The 19,861-nt window shown below is 40.5% G+C and overlaps 1 protein-coding gene across 2 annotated transcripts in view; it reads left to right on the top strand.

Annotated features, from left to right (window-relative positions):
- The window catches only part of relt (RELT TNF receptor), a 24,920-nt gene continuing 5,059 nt past the window's right edge, over window positions 1-19,861 (top strand). The window contains exons 1-6 of one of the 2 annotated variants that reach the window (XM_023961844.2): window positions 1-151; window positions 13,311-13,385; window positions 13,462-13,554; window positions 14,205-14,389; window positions 14,493-14,545; window positions 14,634-14,885. In XM_023961844.2, the coding sequence (XP_023817612.1) occupies window positions 13,344-13,385; window positions 13,462-13,554; window positions 14,205-14,389; window positions 14,493-14,545; window positions 14,634-14,885 (625 nt within the window). In that variant the 5' untranslated portion in view covers window positions 1-151; window positions 13,311-13,343. Of the gene's footprint in view, window positions 152-12,330; window positions 12,472-13,310; window positions 13,386-13,461; window positions 13,555-14,204; window positions 14,390-14,492; window positions 14,546-14,633; window positions 14,886-19,861 lie in introns of those variants that run through there. The other variant, XM_011482767.3, reaches the window with a different exon arrangement.

Consider the following 19,861-nt stretch of genomic DNA (forward strand, 5'->3'; position numbering starts at 1 on the left):
TGGTCCCGCGCTCTGGCTCTGGGCGCGCGCGCACACGGGCTCCTCGCCAGCCGGCTTTGTGGTTTTCCGCCGCTCCACTGCGACTCTCCACCGCTCCGCTGATGCCTGATTCTCCACTTCTCTGATGGCTGATTATTTGTCCTCCATACAGGTGAGTTTGTTTAAAAGCTGCTAATAAAGTCTGCTGGGATGTAAAGTTAGGAGGACAATCCCCCCCCCCCCCTTTTTCCTGTCGGTTGGAGGTGTTGAACAAACGGAAACAGCTTTGACTGCGTCATAAAGTCACTTTTTCAACCATTAATTAATTAAAGTTTCTTTAAATTCAAGTTTTTTTTTTGGAAACCTGCGTTTCTCTTGCTCTCTCTGGTGACAAGTGAGCGGATGTTTGCCGCACCGTCAGAGTGCGCGATGACGTCACGCAGCAGTCGCTTCTCTTCGCTTTTATTTGGTTCCAGTTTGGTTTCTGTCCCTTAATGTACGCTGAGCTCTGCGTGACCAAAAATATCCAGATAGTTTATAGAGTATAGCAAGATGTTCAAATGACTTGCAAATGTTTGTATTTTAATTTTATAAATTACATTGTGTTTAATTTTAAGGGACACACTAAACACTCGAATAACCCAAGTTGGGTTGGTTTTAACCCAACTCAGAGGTTAAAAAGGGACTAACTTTTTCCTGGGTTATTTTAACTCAGGGGGAAAAAACTCAGGAAAACCCATAAACTAAGTTAAAATGAAACCACTGTAACTCCCCAAAAATAGTATTGCTCCAAAGAGAAACCTAAAAATATATTCCAACATTAATACAAAAGAAAGTGAAGGGTTAAAAAATATTTGTTGTAAACAAATCAATATTGATTTAAAAAAACATAATCAAATCCATCCATTCCATTCATAGTTTATTTCTTTAAATCAATTTACTTAAAAAAATGTTTGAACCAAAAACAGCTTTTCTGTTATTCCTTAATGAAAGGACTTAAAATGTGTGCAAACGAAAACAGCAGCTCAACTGTTATGAAAGTTCCAAAACCTTTGTTTGGTCTAAATTGCTGATTATAAGTGGAATGTAATCGTTGAACATCGTTAAAGACGTACGCACATAGACCCAGTGTTACTGTGGTTGAAAATCTGCTATGATCTACTCACTCACAGACACACAAAGACCCACATGACACTGTTCTCCAGTAGACACCATCCATTGTGTGAAGCTGCATTCCTGGACGCTTGATTCCATTAGAGGCTTTTGACTTCCGTCACACAGCGTGCAGCTGGAACCTCACATATGATCACAGGGATCCACCAAAAGAAGGGTTTACTGACAAAACCCACAAATGGATCCAGAAAGTATTTTCATACTTTCATTTTTTTTTACCCTTATTTAATTCAAAATTCTACACACAAAACGAAATTATTAAAAGAGGAAAATAAAAACGAATAAGTAGACACATAACCATGTCAAGTTTTTGCTGTCTTAAATTCATGTGCCTCTTCTGCCACATTTAAACTTTAGTTCACTTTAGTTTGTGCCACTCACATCTTTAGTGGTACACTGCACATGTCCTTATTTATGGCTGGAGTTTGTTTAATGATCAGTAAACCAGGAAAGAAAAGGAAAATTTAAAGAAAAGTAGATGCAGAAAATTTGGCTATGGTCAGCATGTGGTATTGTTAAGATGGTCCTGAAGATTCACATTAGAACTTTTTATTATTTAAAAACAAGATTTGCCGCATTTGAGTTTTTCCTCACATCGTTTTCCTAAAAAATCAGCTAAAAACAAATGTTTACCCAAAAAAAGTGTCAGAGGGCATGTGGAAGTCAAAGCCCTACACCAACCTCCAATGAACTCAGTCGTACAGAGTCAGTCTTCTCTGCCAAACAGCATGGTTGGGAATTCTTTGGATTGCCGCCGCTTTGACTGCAAAGCCTCCCCAATGTCAGCCAGGAGCCTCCGTGCCAAAGACGCTGCAGACCCAGCCGTAGATCTTCATCCAAGCTCGCTCGAGGCCCAAAACATCCAGTCTGACAAGGCAGGGTAATTACAGGGGAGTCAGCACAAAAGCCGGACAGACACCAGCAGGAACTTTGGAATACAAGCTTACCTTTAATCAGCATTCATGTTAGTGGCTCCTAAAAAGATCAGAGATCCTGGATAGGAGATTTTTGTGACCTCGTGAGGATTTGGGGTCAGAGAAGAAACTGTACAGAGAGAAACCAAAGAAGTCAAATGAAGTTTTTCACTAATGTATATAGAGTGAATCAGAATTGAAATTTCTACCTGTTCTTATTTGGTTCACTTTTAGCCAAAGTGTGTGACAGTAATAGTTCATTAGAAATTCGTTCTGGGCAGAATTGATGGTGCATAGCAGCCCCGCCCCCACTTCCCGTCACCTCTTTGTTTACGCGCTGTCCTACTAGCTTACACCACTTCACAACTCCAACGTAATATTGCAAGAAAATAATAGTGTAATAATAATAATGTTATATAATAATAAAATATAATAATAATAGTAATAATAATAATGTAATAGTGCAACAAAAATGGTGAGCAATATCAGAGCTGTCCAGACATACAGCTTTGAGTCAGATGTCAGCTCAGATGAGGAAAATAAAAACTTACATGGATCTATTTGTCTTCAAGTGGACGCATCCGAATGGAGCATAGCAGGGAGTTGAAATGAAATGAAAATGAAATGAAATGAAATGAAATTTTATACTTAATTTTTGTATTTGACTTTAACCCATATTGTCCTTTTTTCGAGTATCTTATGCTTTTCGGTGAAAGAGTTCAAATCTAGTTATGACATTTTTTTCTAGTATTTTTGAGAACTGTGGTAACATAGAAACTGGTCTACGGTTTGTGAAGTGATTGTTCCCGGTTTTGTACAATGGTATAACTTCTGCTATTTTCATTTGATTTGGAAATCAACCTGTTTGGAATGAGAAAATACAATTATATTCGAATGGTTTCAGGATCCCATTGATTACTGTTTTCACCAAAGTCACGTCAATGTCATTAACATCAGTGGAGAGTTTACCCTTCATTCCTCTCTCTGTCTAATATTTCATTTTCGGATACTGGGTTAAAAACCATGGTTCTAATTTACAATAACAACCTGGGAAATAGATGAGGATGTGAGCAAACATCATGCTTGCTGTTGGTAAGAATTTGAAGATTTGGTTAAATGGTTTAATCTTATGTAAATGAGTGTTGATCAACTTTAGCGTTAATCCTTGGGTGGTTATATTTTAGTGTTTGGTTTAAAGTGACACATAAGGAGACTTTGCCTTGTTATCTTTGAGGTGAAGGAGTTTCTGTGTACTGCAGTTAACAGCAGTTGGTTCATCTGGTGCGAAGGTGGCAGCACACTAAGAACTTTTCCATATGGAAATAAGAGACTTTCTCTTGAACGCAGAATAACAAGTTTGTGATGCCTTCAGAACGAGGATGCACGATGGAAGGAAAAAGACTCAGTGTGATACTGATGCTAGCATGAAGTTAGAAAACCATTAGTATCTATAGGAGATACCTTTTTACTGACAATGTACAATATGCTTTGATCTTGGCTTCCTAATCCCTGACGTGCTGGAGAGTCTCTGCTGGGATCCACTGAGCCCCACTTTTGTTAAAACCCACTAAAGTATTGATGAAACCAATAAAGCCCTGAAAAAGCTGAATTTGTGAAAGATGACTTCTATTTTCAGAAACCTCTGGGTTGTCCGAGTATGAAATGTTTGTTGTAAGACAGTTTCCATCACAGTTAGAAGACTTTGCTTTTTAAAAATAATAACTTGTTGACTTCAGTTAATATATTTTATGATTTAGATGTATATTTTACAAAAACAGAACTTGATCAGCCATTTTAAAAGGAAAGAATAAGATTATCAACAAAAAGAGGATTTTACACTTATCTAGTAGATGACATTCCATGTGGAAGTCTGAAAATACACAAGTAAGGAGTTCCTCTGACGCCAACTGTGAGCAGCATTAATTCAGTCACCTACAGTGTGACCAAATACCTCCCAACCGTCTTATCTCCATTGGAAGGCAACACAATACCCAGCGTCCACAACACCCAGGACTTTGTCAGAAAAGTACAGCACATCAAGATGGACCCACAATGGTCTCCTTAGATGAGACATCTCTTTTCACCTAGATTTCCCACCACATAAGCCACAGAAATGGTGAGGACAAGACTTCGAATAAGACCCAACACTGCCTGAAAGAACCTGCTGACACCAAAACACATTTGTGATCCACCGGACATCTACCTGAACATCTCCTACTTCTAAAACACATGGCTGTTCCAATGGTTGACCTGTGTCTAACCACATGGGGAGTGGAGGAAGTCCTTCACATCTGTGCAGTGGACAGAAACTTCACACCAGAGAAGACCCCCTCACGCTGTCCAGGATCTCATGTTTACATCCCAACACCCACTAGAAAATAAGCCAGGAGTAATCAGAACATTACAGCAGAAACACCAGACTCATTAGCTCAGAAGGAACCAACAAAGAAAACATTTCCCTCAGAAACTTCCCTAGAACTGTCAGAGAAACTGTTAACTTCAAACCCAGAAACACACACAGGCAGAAGCTGGTCCACCCCAACAAGTGATGAGGTCTTGTTAGGAGAGCTCTGATCTGTACCCCACACAGCACAAAGGAGCCTCAGCATCAGGTCAGATCATCTGAAGGAGAGTGGACTCAACTCTGAAGACAATAAAGTCACATTCTGGACAGAAGGTTTGAAGAGGAGCTAAGGAAGGCATCCAAGTCCAAAGGGAAAAATCTTCTTTATGGCTTTACTTGGGAGACAAGAATCCCATTCACCACCCCTACAACCAACAATAAGCCAAAAACGACAGTCCTCAAAACCACACCAAGACCCCCACCATGTAACAGAACAGCTGACTGGACTGTAGTAGACATTTGCATCTTGTCACATGACATCTTTTTAACTTTGTAAGGTAAACCTCTGAAGCAGTCGGCACAAAAAGCAGAGGTTCTACCAGAACCTCTTCACCTGTGTGAAGAAGAAACTCAGATGATAAGAGAAACCTCTTTAGATCAGCATTTAGAATCCAGCTGGTCCTGTGAGAACATCACCTGTATGACTGAGAACCATCACAGACTTAGAGTGAAACCATAACTCTGCTTGGTGACAGAAACAGTTATTATCTAGATGGCTCCTATTTGTTTCAAGGAAATGGTCAACAAGTGGTTGTTTTGAGGCCTATGTGCGTGAAAACATACGGAATCAACTTGAGTGAACATATTATGAATCATCCTTCAAAGTGTTGTGATGGTGCTGAGGTTGAGGAAAACAGCGGACCTTGACAAACATCTCTGCTGCGTCCGGCTCTGATTGTCTTACCTATCAGCTGTTTGGGGTTAGATTGTCTTAGGGCTGCCCTGTGGTTGTCAACAGCCGAGTTCTTGCTGGGAAAAATATTGTAATTTGGTTTAATTTCTGCAAGTTTTACATCACCACTGCACAGGGATGGAGAACTTAGATCTAGCTTGGAGACGTATTGAAAACACATCATTCACCACCGTGAGACCCACAAAATCTAGCCTGTTCTACAGCAGATGTGAAGTGGAGACCTGAAAGAAGCTGTCTTCATAGTATTATATATTCAGTTTTAATACTTAGAGCAATGTTTTTATGCCTGTTTGGCTTTTAAGATGCTGTTTGAAAATATTTAGGTACAGTGGATAGCTGGTTTGGATTAGAAGATTGTTTGGGTTCAAACAAACCCTTTCATCAAGCACTGAGCAAACAGAGCTGTTTTCATTGTCCTGCTAAACAGTCTAATTATTATTTCTCCTTTAAATAAGAGGACTTCAGGCTTAACTTGAGTGCAGAGACCATGTTTTTGGGATCATGAAAAGGCATTTTTGATCCAGAATGACAGATGTGCTCTGTGCAACAATTCTTTTGCAGATTTGTAATACCATGCAGATTAAAACACAATTTACAAATAAGAAGTTCAAGGTATGAGCTGGATGTTCCCTCAAAGAACATGTTGTACACTGCAGAATGGTAGTATTGGTGCACACTAATGCCATAGGGATTTGTGTTTATGGCTTCCAAAATGAATCTATATGTTGTATTTGGGATGATCTAAGGTGAAGGAAACATCTTCAGTGTTATTTGCTTCAAGTCTAAAACCCAAACCAGACCAAATCTTTTTGATGTCAGCCTCATTTGATCTTTTCTGTCGGTTTTGGCCTCTTGTTGCTCACCTTTTTTTCTGGTTAATTCGACCTCCTTTGCTCCGATCATTGGCGTTTTCCTGCCAACGTCCTGAACAGACACAAGAGAAGGCCGCAGGTTTCTGCAGGTGTACAGTTTCCACGGGAAACATGACCACTGAGGTCACATCTACGGCGAGAGAAACCCATCAAAGAGTGACTCCTGCCCGGTTATCAGACATGTTCCTCGTAATAAGACATTGTCTAAGCTCCAACGTATAAAGCATTGGCGTAGATCAGCCTTACATTTGCCGATAATGGGCACCTCCATGAAGTCAAACAGAGGGTATGGTTCTCCGATCGCGTCGTTGTTGTGCACACGTGCACATTATCTCCGGACCCACCAAGCGTCCGATGAATAATGGAGTGTAATTACCCTAAACCTCCTTTTGCTACCTCAGTTCTTTTGTATTACATTTCACTTTTCAAACTGTTACCTGATACTCCAGTGCATCACAATAAGGTGTTCCCCAAGGTTGTATCATGGTATTTGACTATGTGGCCTCAAGAGGTGGCCATTATCTGCGTCGTCAGGCTCGCTTACATAATGCCAGAGGGGAAGATCCACAGTTTGAGTGCCATGCACGGACATTAGTTTGACCCTGAACCGAGGCGTAAACACAATCAATTTGACTTTATTAGGTCAACAATTATCTTCTCTAAAAAATAAATAATTTCAGAGTCTAAAAAAATCACCAGGTTAATTGACAACCTTTAATCAATCAAGACAAAATATTTTCAAAAAAGAAACTACTACTACTACTACTACTACTTAAAAGAACACCTCTTCCATTAGGTCAACACATGGGAGTTTGTACAAGTCAAGACAGTAAACGTTGAGATGATTTTAGGTGTTCTTATATTTACTCCATAAAAATAATCCTTTAGCCTTAAATACTTTTAAGATTACGAGAGAAAATTAACATTCAAACAGAGATTTAAACTCTCAGTCTTTACAGGATTTTAAAAAATGCCATCAGTTGGATTATTTGAGGATTTCTTTTTCTTAGAGCAGCGGGAAATCTGTTGGAATCAAAGCCAAACTGAAAATATTTTTCTTCAAAGATGTTTGGAGCAGAATTCAAACCCTGTCACTGCATCAGAACTGCAGAACCTGAACCGCCTGCGTTTGATAAAACTTTAGTCAAATTTCTCATCCGAATAATTTACTGTTTGGATGAGTTGTTGTTAAGGATGACTTTGCTCCTTTCTTTGTCTCGATTAGTGTCAAGTGAGCTTTAACAGTAAGCCACAGTGTAGAGTCATCCTCCATGACCAACGCTTCACTCAATATCCCGAGCAAGATCTTCATGGAACAGAGTTCCACCAGATATTCAGAAGAGCTGTGATAAAAAAAATTTTTTTTATTCCAATCCTATGGAAAAAGCAGGATGCAGACATTAAACCAATTTTTGCATTATTGATTTTGACATTTCTGGCAGCCCCGTGACCCAGAGAGGGAACAAACGGTTTAGAAGATGAATTAATGATTAATTAATGTAATGAAAATTTTAATTTTGTTCAGTTTTTCTATTGAAAAATTGCTTGTTGTAACCAAATACAAATAAAATGGATTCAAAGGTTAGAAAAATGAATCTACATTGAATCGAATCGTGTTGAATCTGGAATGTAATTCTGTAGAAATGAAATCAATTCTGAAATATGGAACAGATGCTCAACTTTAAAAGTGTTACTCTGAAAAACTTAAGTCTTTTTTTTCCTAAGTGAAGACAGATTATCTTCCAGTTGCACATTATTTCTAAACTTTCGAATTTTCCACAATCCATAAGAACCAAAACCATTATTTGGGCTTAAGCTACGTTTAATGTAAACAACAAAAATGTCATTCGTTAATCATAGAGATGTCAAAGGGTGAAAAAATATTTTTTTCTAGTTTTGTAATTTTTGACCAGTGTTTTGTTGTATTTATTTATTATGTATTTAGTGTTACGATGGAGTTTTAGGGCCACCAAAAAAAAGGTAAAATTTTAAGTTGAGAGATTTTAAGTTGAAAATTTACAAAAAAAAACTTGTAATTTTACGAAATTTAAGTGGAAGTGAGCATACAGAGCAGCAAGTAAACGCCGCGCAGCAGCAGAGCAGACAGACTAAACTCAATTAAACAGGTAAGCTAAATATTTATTGATAACGTTCCAAATGTTTGGAAGCTCATTTTTTTGATTTAGGATTTATTCATGTTTAATTTATTGATGGGTGGTTTGCAGGATCTCTGCAGCCAGATGAAGACATTGGTATCTCTGCAGCTGTCCACTTCAATCCTTTCTTCCTCCACCAAAACCAAGATCTCTACGTTTGTGTGACGCTTCCGTCCAATGAGTTATACAGCGAAATAACTCATTGCTTCTGTCTGAGGAGCAGCACTTACGTGTCCCAAACGTGTCTCTGAGCTCCTTATCATAGAAACTCCGCTTTAATGACACTGAACCCCGGGAAGACTGTTACACTAAAAATAATCTGATTTTGAGTCGCCAAAAGGTTCAGAATCACTTTGTTTTTTACACCTATGCGGAAATAAAGCTTCACAAAAGGCTCCACATATTTCATGTTCAGGCTATTCTCCGGAAATAGGAAAACCTTGGTGTATTTTCCTCGTTAATCTATTACGACTTTTAAGTCGTAAATTTACGAGAAAAACACTCGCAAATTTACAAGTTTTTATTTCGTAAATTTACGAGATAAAAACGTGTAAATTTGCGAGTGTTTTTCTCGTAAAATTTACGACTTAAAAGTCGTAATTTAAAAAAAAAAAAGTTTTATAAACTGGCCCTAAAACTCTGTCGTTTGTTGTGTTTTTTTTCCTATTTTTTATTTTTCTATTTTCTTGGCAGCTGTTAATGCTGCTACCCCAAATAAACTATATAAAAAAAGTTAAATCAACTTTAAAAGCCTGGAAAAAAATAGTACTTGGCTTCTCCAGAGTTAAAAAGCGAAATAATTTACAAAAATTTGGTGTCACCTTGTTACATACACAGAGCCAATTTTTAAACCAAAGTTACAGATTTTCTTGTGTGCGTTCTCCGAGCGTCTCCTGCTGTTGTGGTTCCCTCCTTCCGTCTCAGCTTCATCCAGGAGGATTTCTCAGCTCATCTGCAGCCTGACGTCAAGGATCCAGAAACAGCAGTCCAACACATTTAGCTCCTCCTCACCACAAACATAATGTGCGTGTTTTTGTCAACATTACTTCTTTATTATTACTATTTTTAGCTCCTTTAATCATAACAGGAATGTGACTGATGTTTAGTGACTTATTGATTGTTTGTGTAAAAGCAGCACGGATGGCTTTGGATAATTACTGTTTTACAAACTTAATGGCGAAGCTTCTCCTTTTCCTTGCAAGTGTTTTGATCATTTTCATCCTTTCAGCTGTTTTGCTCAGCTCACGTGACGAAAGAGTGGCGCTTGTTGGCGTTGGCTGGCACGCGCCTTGTGTTTGCTGGGATATTCTGAGAGGTGTTAATGTCCTGTTACGCCCTGCTCTTCCTCTTCTCTCTTCATTTTTCTTCTCCTTCATCTGCCTCCTCAAACCACTCTGCCAGCTCCCATCACAGACAAAGGCAGGAAACTCTCTGAGCTGTAAAAAAGGGAAAATAATGCAAACTATAAAAGTTTGATTACAGGACTGGCGGCCCAGACTATAAGAGCACGTGGAAGACGAACGACTGAGTCCAGAGCTGTGAGATGATGTTACAAAACCAGGAGAAAAACTTCAACCTCTGTGACCATGTGAGCCATGTGAGGCAGTGTTGGAAGGTGATCAGTTCAGATGCAACAGTCAACCGTTACAAGCAGCTCAGAAGGTTCACAACAGATCTCGATAAACCCAATTCTAATGTCTTTTTAGCACTTTGAAAGCTCCCTGCAGGAAATGTTGCTGTTCAGACACAAACCTCACAGAAAAGCACAGATCTGTTGTGTGCAAATGGCCTGGATAGTGCGGATCAAATGCGTTTATTTCTGTGAGAAGAATCTTGTTAAATTATGACATGGATACATTTCCTCGTCCTGCAGATGCTTTTACCACTCACACGAAAAAGGTACATCCTATTTTCATGACACCCCTTAGGATGGTCGTACGACCCTAAAGTGAACTAAGACACACTTGGGCTTCCCTTAACATGCGACCGGCTGCCTCTCTTCACAACCCTCTATAAGCCCAGACACCCTAGAAAAAAGGCAGCACCCATACGGGTCAACCCCTGATTACCTGGATCAGGTGTGTTCAGTCAATCAGAATAAGGAGACATTTGAGTCAGCTGCTCAACAGAAAGTTGTGAAAAGAGAACCGGAAAACAGGGAGGGTTATAGATCTCCAGGACCAGGATTAGGGAGCCCTAGTTTAGACGATGAGTTCAAAATTTATGCACATTTTTTGGAAAAGATCAGTGGATGTCACCATGCTGACAGTGATTCTTTGCAGGATGACTCGGTAAAGTGATCTGATATATAGGACAGGAAAAGCTGCGTGTCGTCTGCAAAGAAATGGACAATAATTGGAATGATGGAGGTTAGTCCATGAGGAGCAAATGTGCAGCATGATCACTTCTGGGATGCTTCTGAAACATGGTGAAGCAGCCTCAACTCAGTGGTCTAGTGTTAGAGTGTCCGCCCTGCAACTGGTAGGTCGTGGGTTAAATCTATGGTCCAGTCTGCAGCTCACTGCTCCCCCAGGGGATGGGTCAAATCAGAAGAGCACACACAGGTGTGTGTAAAACACCTGGGACTTCAAGAATATTCTGGAACAGGGCACTCAGGCCATGCAAAGGTCATAATGTTGGAAATATGAACATCCAGACGTTGGCATCAGAGCCTTTCTGATGGTTTTTAAAGTCCTGCTCTGACACGTGGGCGGTCACGTGCCTGCAGAGCCGTGAAAGCTGCACATGCAGCGGTCAGCATTGTAGTGGGTTTTTTATGGGGAAAATGTGTGTTTGCAGACAGTGGAAGCTCTCTGTTTGCCTGGCTGTGAATAGTCGGCTTCTGAAGACCGTGGTCAGCCGTTTCAGAGTTTGTTTCTTTGAACTTTTCATCAAAGAATAGTTCATTGCGGATCACGTCCGGCGGGGTTTTCATGTGCACAGTTAACTTACATGCTGAACCATGGAAGCATGTTTGTGTATTTCTGTTCCTGGTATAAAACTTAGACCATCCTCTTTTCCGTAGAAGTAAATGATGACGTAGGTAGACGAACATTTGTCCCACAATCCACCTATAAACAGGTGTCTGAGGGGCTGCTTTGGGAGTCAGTATTCCTCAGCTCATGACCTTTGTGTAGGGTTCATGTAAGCAAACTCATGCCTCCACATGTGTCTGCCTTGTAATTAGCCTCATGCTCTGCTCTGTATGGCATTTTAATCAATGTTTCTATATATATTTATATAATCTGGCCTATCAACCCAAAGTCCTCGGTGGCTGGCGTCTTTCTTTCTATCTTTGACCCCATTGACCTTCTGCTGATTTTCCAAGCCTGTGGTTTCTCCATCCTCGCTTCATCTTTCTCCTAAAATGCAGTCCTGGCAGCCTCCCTTGTTGACCGCACTGAAATGAGGAATTTGTTTCAGTTTTTTTGAGGTTATTTCTTTCAAAGGAACAGTTTGGTGTTTGCTGGAGGTGAGAACATTCAAGATGTCAGAGTTGATACCTCAGCAGTGGAGGTGCGCTGTACGATCCCTGAGCACACCTGTGCAGGTGCTGGTGAGTTTATGGACTGGTGCTGACTGAAAAGAGGAAACTGCTGTGTTTTTTACTGTTTACTCTAAAGAGGACCAGCAGCTTCGAAGCGGACTCACACATGCATATTAACAGCACACAAACACACATAGAGACACACCCACTCCCCCCAGAGGCTCTGACAGAGGGGGGCGGGTCTTGCACGCGCGTGGGTGTGTTTGTGGTTAGAGTGACACTATAAGACGCTTACAGGTACTCTTGCTTTTCCACTCAGAGACACAGACTGTGCATCAACTTCATAGATCATTTTAGTCTTGCTTGTTTGAATTTTTGAGGAGGTCAGATCTTGTCGGAACTTAAATATTTTAGTTTAATCAAAGTTCAATTCAAACCTCTGAAGTTGTTTTTGTCAGTGTAGCTCTTAGACAGCAAAAGGCTTATTTGAGTTTGGTCCTGATTCAGCGTTTCTAGCTGTTGAGCATCTTTGCTTTGTTGCCACGGCAACATTGTCAGTAGTTCCAGGCTGGGGTAAGTGTACTGCTCAGTGTTCTCATCTCTTTCTTCCTCCTTTTTCCAACTTTTTTGGCTAAAATGACCTGATCCGTTTGCAGGTTAGAGGACTTTTTTGCCTGGTCCTCTCTGACCCTACAGGGGCTCAGCGTGTCAGGTCAGCTCCTGTAACTGTGGGGGCACAGCATCAGTATGCCTCCTTCATCAAAATGATTCATTCGTTCACAATTTCCGCTCAATCATTCTTTCATTTCCAACCTGAAGATCTCAGTTCTTGTACAGGAAAACATGCAGCAGAAACAGAAAAAAGTCGCTGATGATGAGAAACAAAAAAAAGGGTTTCAATGGAGATGAATAATTACAGAGCAAAACTATTTCAAAAAAGCTTTAATCAGATATTCTTCACCTCTAAAAGCTAAACTCAAAGATGATAGTTTTGGTATTATCTGTTTTTGTGGAGAAAGTTAGACTGAGTTTGCAAACGGTGCAGAATGAATCACTGCACGAAAGGCATCTGCAGTCCTAAAATAGCTGCGGGAGATCCCGGCTGCATTCACAGCTGTGCAGAAAAAAAGCCCTGAGTCATGTTAAAGACTATTTTCAGCTTTTGAAATGCCCCCTTCCTTTCTGTTCTTACTACTTTACAGAAAAAGGACTCTAAAAATGACTCATGTGTTTTTTTGCCACGTGAGCTCGTGTGGTTTTTGTGAGAGTGTGCAGGTGTTTGTGTGACAACATGATGCAAGTAATTGTGTTATTAAATGTTGGAAAACATCTGATGTCACCTCCAACTTCAGAACGTCAGAACAAAAAGGCAGCTATAAAAAAATGTTATTCAAATTGTTCTCCCCTTTCAGATCATATGAGTATAGAAGAGCACGCTGAAGAAGATGAAGAACCACCTTTGCTGCTCAGCTCTTGTCCTTCTTGCAGTACGTTTGTTCATGTATCTTGTGTGGATCACCAAGGGGAGCACTTTTTTGCTAAATTGGGCTCCGTTTCTGGCAGATGCTTGGCTGTGGTGGATCAGCGGCAGTGCCGTGCACGTGGGCAGAAGGATGTGTGTGTCTACAATGCGCTGCAGGCCAGGAGCCTTCAAAGGTGAATCTCATCCCTCACTGGACTTTGATTCTCCAACATGAAAAATGTTATTTAATTAAAAATCATCCATTTGCATCCTCCTTTACCACTTTTATTCAGCTGACAGTGTTTTTTCTGTACCATACGTTTTCTGTTCGACCTAAACTTATGACCCTTAAAAGTCTTGGATTTTTTGTAAAAGCGTACTCAATGGTCTTATAAATATGAGAATGCAGTTTTTAGCCAAAAATCTAAAAACGTGTCATTTTCTTGGACATAGTTTCTGCAGAGCGGCAGAAATTTGCCTCTGAGCTGGGGGCAGAGCAACTTCGTCCCCACTTCTCCTCCCCATTTGCTGAGAGCTCGGAGCAGGGAACAAATAAGATCTTTTTTCCAACAGCATTTTTTTCATCTGCTTCCGATTCACAACAATCTGAACAAAAAATACCCAGAAATGCAATTTTAAGCTCAATTGTCTTTCTATATGTCCTTCATCATCAGAAAAATGCCACGACATGTTAAAAACACCATTTTCATCAGAGTAGGTCTTTAAGCACCAAAATATAAGTTTATAAAAATGTCATTTACCTGTTTATAAATGGATAAAAGATGAGTAGCATTAAGATAATTATTCTTTCATGATTTCATGTGTTTTTTTTCTTCTTCTGCAGGCCTGTGAGAAGATACAGACTCCGGCAGAAGAAGTGCAATGTCAGCCGTGTCCTTCTGGAAGCTTCTCAGATGCTCTGAACACTGAGCTCTGTCGGCCGCACACGATCTGCGAGATGCTTGGCAGAAAGGTGGCGATCTCTGGAACCGCCACCTCTGATGCTGTCTGCGGAGCCTGTCTGCCGGGGTAAGGTCTGCTTCTGTGCAGCTTTGCATGCCGTTAGGGTTTCAGTGAGGATTCCTTCCTTTAAGTTCCTCCTTTTTAAAACATGGATCTTGTCTTTTCGCAGGTTTCACTTTATCGCTGCAGACCAGGCTTCTGTTCGCAGTCTTTGCCTAAAAAGTGAGCAGAATTTCCATCTTCATATCATCTCACAGTCCCATTTTCAACACTTCTCACTTCTTGGTTCTCCCCCTCCCCCTCATCTCAGCTGATTCCCATGTCAGGATGGTCCGCACGGTCGGGAAAGGTCCCTCCAGCGGAGCCGGACTGGTCAACGCCACGGTGGTTCGCAGTGCAGAGGAGAAAACCACTGAGTATGCCGTTTTTGCGCTGGTACCCGTCTTTTGTGTGATGGGCCTGCTAGGAATCCTCATCTGCAACATCCTGAAGAAGAAAGGATACAACTGCAGCGCGGAGAAGGAGAGAAAAGATGAAGAGGCCGCCTCACCTGAGAAGGAAGGTGAGAAACTGGGAACAGAGGAATTCTCTGAAATCTTACGGGTAACACCCAGCTTGGTTCGCTGTGCCTGCATTGCTGCATTGTGTCCTCCAGAAAAATAGATTTATGTGAAAGTAAGTAGTTCAGAGAGAAAAAGCAGAAAATAAATTACAATCTGCAAGAAGCAATATTATATAAACCAAATATTAAATCTCTTAAATTGCTCTTACCTGTGTCGTTTGGAAAACTCATTGTGGTCATTTGCATAAAGTAAAAAACTCTGTAATTGGTTTGAAAGAGAATTTTTCTTGATCCCTAGTGGAACCGGAGCTGTTGCTGCTGGTCAGGTTCTTAATCTTGTTAAGGTCACAGTATGTTTGCCTCAGTGCGGGATGCCAGCAGTGATTAGTTCAAGTCTTGGTTAAGTGACACGTCAGTGCGTGTTCGAGATCCTGAGGGATTTAACTGACAAACGGTAAAGGTGCAGTAAAAATGGATTTGTGTGGAAATTGAACGAGTGCTCTCACCCTGAACTGCAGCAAACGTCTCCGATTTAAGTGGAACTGGGACACTTTTACAGTTTTTCTGCTGCACAGGGTTTTTCCAGGAAGTCCGTCTCTGTCTGGCAGCTGCTGCTGTTTAGAGTGTAAGCTTAAAGGGATTTGAAGTACCTGATGGCAGTGGGTCAGGTTTGTGTTGGAGCCCAGCTGCAGCCTCAGCAGGTCAGCTCCTCTGTGGAGAAAGTCTTGACGGACCTTCCCTTCTGTCACGCAGCCTGTCTCATTGGTTTACTTCAATCAGTCACATTACAAAGGATTCTGTGGGGTCAACTCAGGATCAGATTCAGATCAATGATATACCAGATTATTCATTTGATGAATAAAAACTGAACATTTGAAAAAAGAAAAAACTGGGAATTTAGAACTTGAATTAAAAAACTATAAACCTAAAACTGTTGCTAAATGGAAAATAATGTTTATTAGTAGTAGCCGCGGTTTTCAGAATTTATCCTAATTTGTCATGGGGGGGGGGGGCTTTGAGCCCACTGGCTACCAGGACATGATTGACATCAGGTGACAGAGGTTATGGTCAACACCATAAGGTCTGGAGCAGAGGTGACAACACCAGGTGATGTCACTTTGGCGGTGACACAGGCAGCGCCAACAGCAGACAATGTTCTGGAGCAAATGATGCAAACAATACCTCTGTCGTGTCCCGGTGTCGTGTCCCGGTGTCGTGTCCCGGTGGCCAATGGGCTTAAAGCCCCGCCTCCACATAAAAGTAGGATCTGCACCAAAAACGAAAATTCTCAACTGAAATTGTAAATTGAAGACTAAAAGCAAAGAATGAGAAAGTGAAAAGACAGAAGTCGAAATTACAAAACAGTGGTTACACGTAAACCTTATCGCTTATTTGGTAATTAAAATAAAATTTGGTAAATTGGTACTTCAAATTTTTTCTTCAAATTTTAAAAGTTTTAAAAGTTAAATAGTTAAAAGTTAAATATTTAAAAGTTAAATATATTATTTTCCAATTTACCTTTTTCCATTTTATTTTTCAAATTATTCTCTTTAGTCTTTTAAATATTTCTTTCAAGTATTGAAATGATATTTCTTCAAATTTACATTTTTTTTCTTCAAGTTTTTGATATTTCTTTCAAGTTTACAATCTGTTCTTTCTTGTTTAAAGTCTAGTTTTTTTCAATTTGAATTACATTAATTTTTTATTCGCTTTTATATTTTATATATCCTGATTTGACCCTACAGATTTCTGTCAAAGTAAAGCCGTTGAGTTGAAAACCCAAATATTTCGAGTTGCTCTGCAGTTTTTGCCTCTTTGACGTGAAATCCTGCCTGTTTTTGAATCCGTTCTGTCTCCAACTCTCAGTTCCTCCAGTTTATTACGTTTCCGTCCCGTCTCATGGAAACACGACACCATCGCTCCCATTAGCTCTCCTTTCCTAGACAGATCAATAATTTAATCAGCTCCTTATTTCATTGTTGGCTTCATCATGTCTTTGCTGTTATAATACTAAAGCTGTGTTTTAAGTCCCACTTTGTAGTCTAGACTAAAAGGAGACTAACATTCACCTTGAGAGTAGCACCATTTTCTAGAGAATTAACAATCCACTCATATCTGGGGTCTAAAGTTTTAATTAAATTAAGAAACCCCGTCTTCTCCACGGAGAAGATGATGAAGCAGCAGGATTTAGTTATTTTTGAAATCGCCCGGAACAAAAAAGTCAAATTAATTCATTCAATTGATTTTACGCCCCGGCCTACTTAAAAGAATAAAAATGTTTAATCCCCATAATTAGAGAAGACATTTTAGGTTCTAATCGTCATCAACATTGCCAGGTCTCCCTTGAAAAAGAGATTCTTAATCTAAATGGGACATTTCCTGAGTAAATATAGCTGAAATAATTGTTTTTTTTTAAATCTCATTTTCCTCCAACACCAGTCAAGAGGCAGTATTTAAATGCTGAGACAGCGTGTTAGGTTTAATGAGGGGGGAGACTTTCACAATAAAAGCAAGAAAAGAAAAGAAAAAAAAGAAAATTCTAGCAATGAAGCAGGGATTTTCTGGAGTTTTTCTGACTTCGGTTTCATCCTGAAAGGCTGCTGTTTCTCCTCCAGCTTGAGCCGAGGTTTTTCCATCACTTCTCTTAGCGCCCCCACCAACAGAGGAAACACCCATGGGGATAAATTACAGCAAAGCAAGCTTGACTCTGGAGTGGCAGCTTTGACGGAGAGGCTGATGGAAGCACAAATGGAGTCGTCTCTTTGTGGAAACTAAAGCGATACACTCACGTCAATGTCAGAAGAAGAAACTACGTCGAACTCTTTCCCTGAAAGAAAGAGAAGGTGTGAAATGCTGTTGGTTTAGCATACAGGTCGGAGGATGGAGATGTATGCATTCATCCGCGTAAATAAAAGGATGTTTTATTCAATAGAAGTAAATATATCCACTGAGCCTCAGTGGGTTTGGTTCCTCAGTGTGAAGGACTGAAGTCCTCAGCTGATGCTGGAACACATGAAGCTCATGCTGTTCTCCTCACAGACGTGACAGAGTTCTGTCATGGACACACCACTGGCTAACGCTGACGCATTGAGTGGCGCCGGTTCGTGGAGGAGGGGGGGTAATGGAGGGCTGTGCATCACACCCCAGCAGAGAGAATGGATCTGCTGAGTAAGCGTGTTTCAGCTTTTGTGCGTCCACTGCTCTCCCGGTTTGAGAGGGTGAGGCCGTCACGGATTCTGCTGTGTCGTTGTTCATCTTTGCGTTTTTAGTCACTGTGCTTCACCCTAAAGGGACACAATGTTCCTGTTGTGCACTGTCTTTCAGTGAAACGACTACACCCAGGGTGGCTGGGATCCATGCAGATCTCCTTTCACATGTGCTGGAAATGACTGAGGAGGTCAAATGTGGTCACATGACCGACTCGCTTAAGGCGTGGGGGTTTTATCGTCACCATCTGAGGGGCTTAACTCCTCAGTTAGAAGCCCGTCCCCTGACTGTTTCTAACTCTGAGATCGGACTTTACAAATGACTATAAATTAATATATTCGACCACCTGGTGGTTACTAGGTGAACTGCAGCAGGTAGCTCTTTTTATTTTTTAATGAGGTTTAACCTACTGTACGTAGATGTGAGGGGCTTGCTGGGCTCTCTAAACTGGAGTTCTTCTCTAACTGACATTGTTGACATATATCAAACTTTTTTTTTCATTTCACTTGCAAAAATAATGTGTAGTTTTATATTTAGTATGCAACAACAAAAAACAGAAGAAAAACTTTCCAGAAATCCACAAAGTACAGAGTGAACAAGTTGGAGAATAAGTCCAGTAGATCTTGTACACCTTCATGGAGTTCAGAGGAGAAAAAAACACGGCCTGGGCAATTTGAAAAGGGGATAAAGCTTCTGGGGGGAAGGTGGTGAAACCATAAGGCAAAGGGACCAGAGGGTTAGGAGATGCCACAAAAAGTATATTTTACAAACAGGAACAGAGACTGTGGAGGGTGGGAAAAAAACAGAATAAATGGATGAAGGGATAAGTGGATAGATGGATTGATGGATGGATGGATGAGTGCACAGATGGATGGATGGAGTGATGGATGGGTGGATGGATGGATGGATGGATGGATGGATGGATGGATGGATGGATGGATGGATGGATGGATGGATGGATGGATGGATGGATGGATGGATGGATGGATGAGTGTTTAGATGTATAAAGGATTGGATGGATGTTTGGATGATAGAATTAGTCAATGGATGGATGGATGGATGGATGGATGGATGCATGGAATGTTTTACCTCACAGATTCTCACAACTGGGAGGATGTTTGGAAAAAACATCTAAAGTTCTTACAGCAAAAACATCAGAAAGATCTGAAGTTCTGACAGTTTTCAATTTTCCTCAAGATAATCAGATAATTTGGGGGCTTTAAAGTTGGTGGGCTGTGGTGTATTGGACAGGAAGTTGGGTTTTCAGCTGAGTTTGTATAATCCATCTCACCATGCTGTGTGTGTGAAAGCGTCTCCATTAGGCCTGCACAATATACCGCAAATTTATCGTTATCGCAATATCAAGCGGTGCAATATGCATATCGCAAAAGACAGCAAATTTGCAATAAATGGTTACCTTAGATGTGGCCAAACAATCTTATAGCAGCTTGAAGTGTTTAATGGATTGAAAGAATCCCTTTCTGCATTTGACCAATCAGATGGACCCCTTCACGTTGTTAACTAATCGGATGGCGCCCTATTATGTTGTATGTTCGCCTCCTATGTCAACAAGGGTCATTTGTAGTATAATTTTTAAGCTGTTGTAATGGAATGGGAATAATATTTTTGGTTGTTTTGCTAATTGTTTATATACCGCAAATTATATCGTTATCGCCATATTAATCAGTGATATCGCATATCGCGAGTTTTCTTCATATCGTGCAGCCCTAGTCTCCATCTTAAGGTCCATTTTCGCTGGAGGACGATGC

This window comes from Oryzias latipes, chromosome 13, assembly GCF_053564925.1.
Source record: "Oryzias latipes strain Hd-rR chromosome 13, Olatipes_Hd-rR_3.1".
NCBI classification, from domain to species: domain Eukaryota; kingdom Metazoa; phylum Chordata; class Actinopteri; order Beloniformes; family Adrianichthyidae; genus Oryzias; species Oryzias latipes.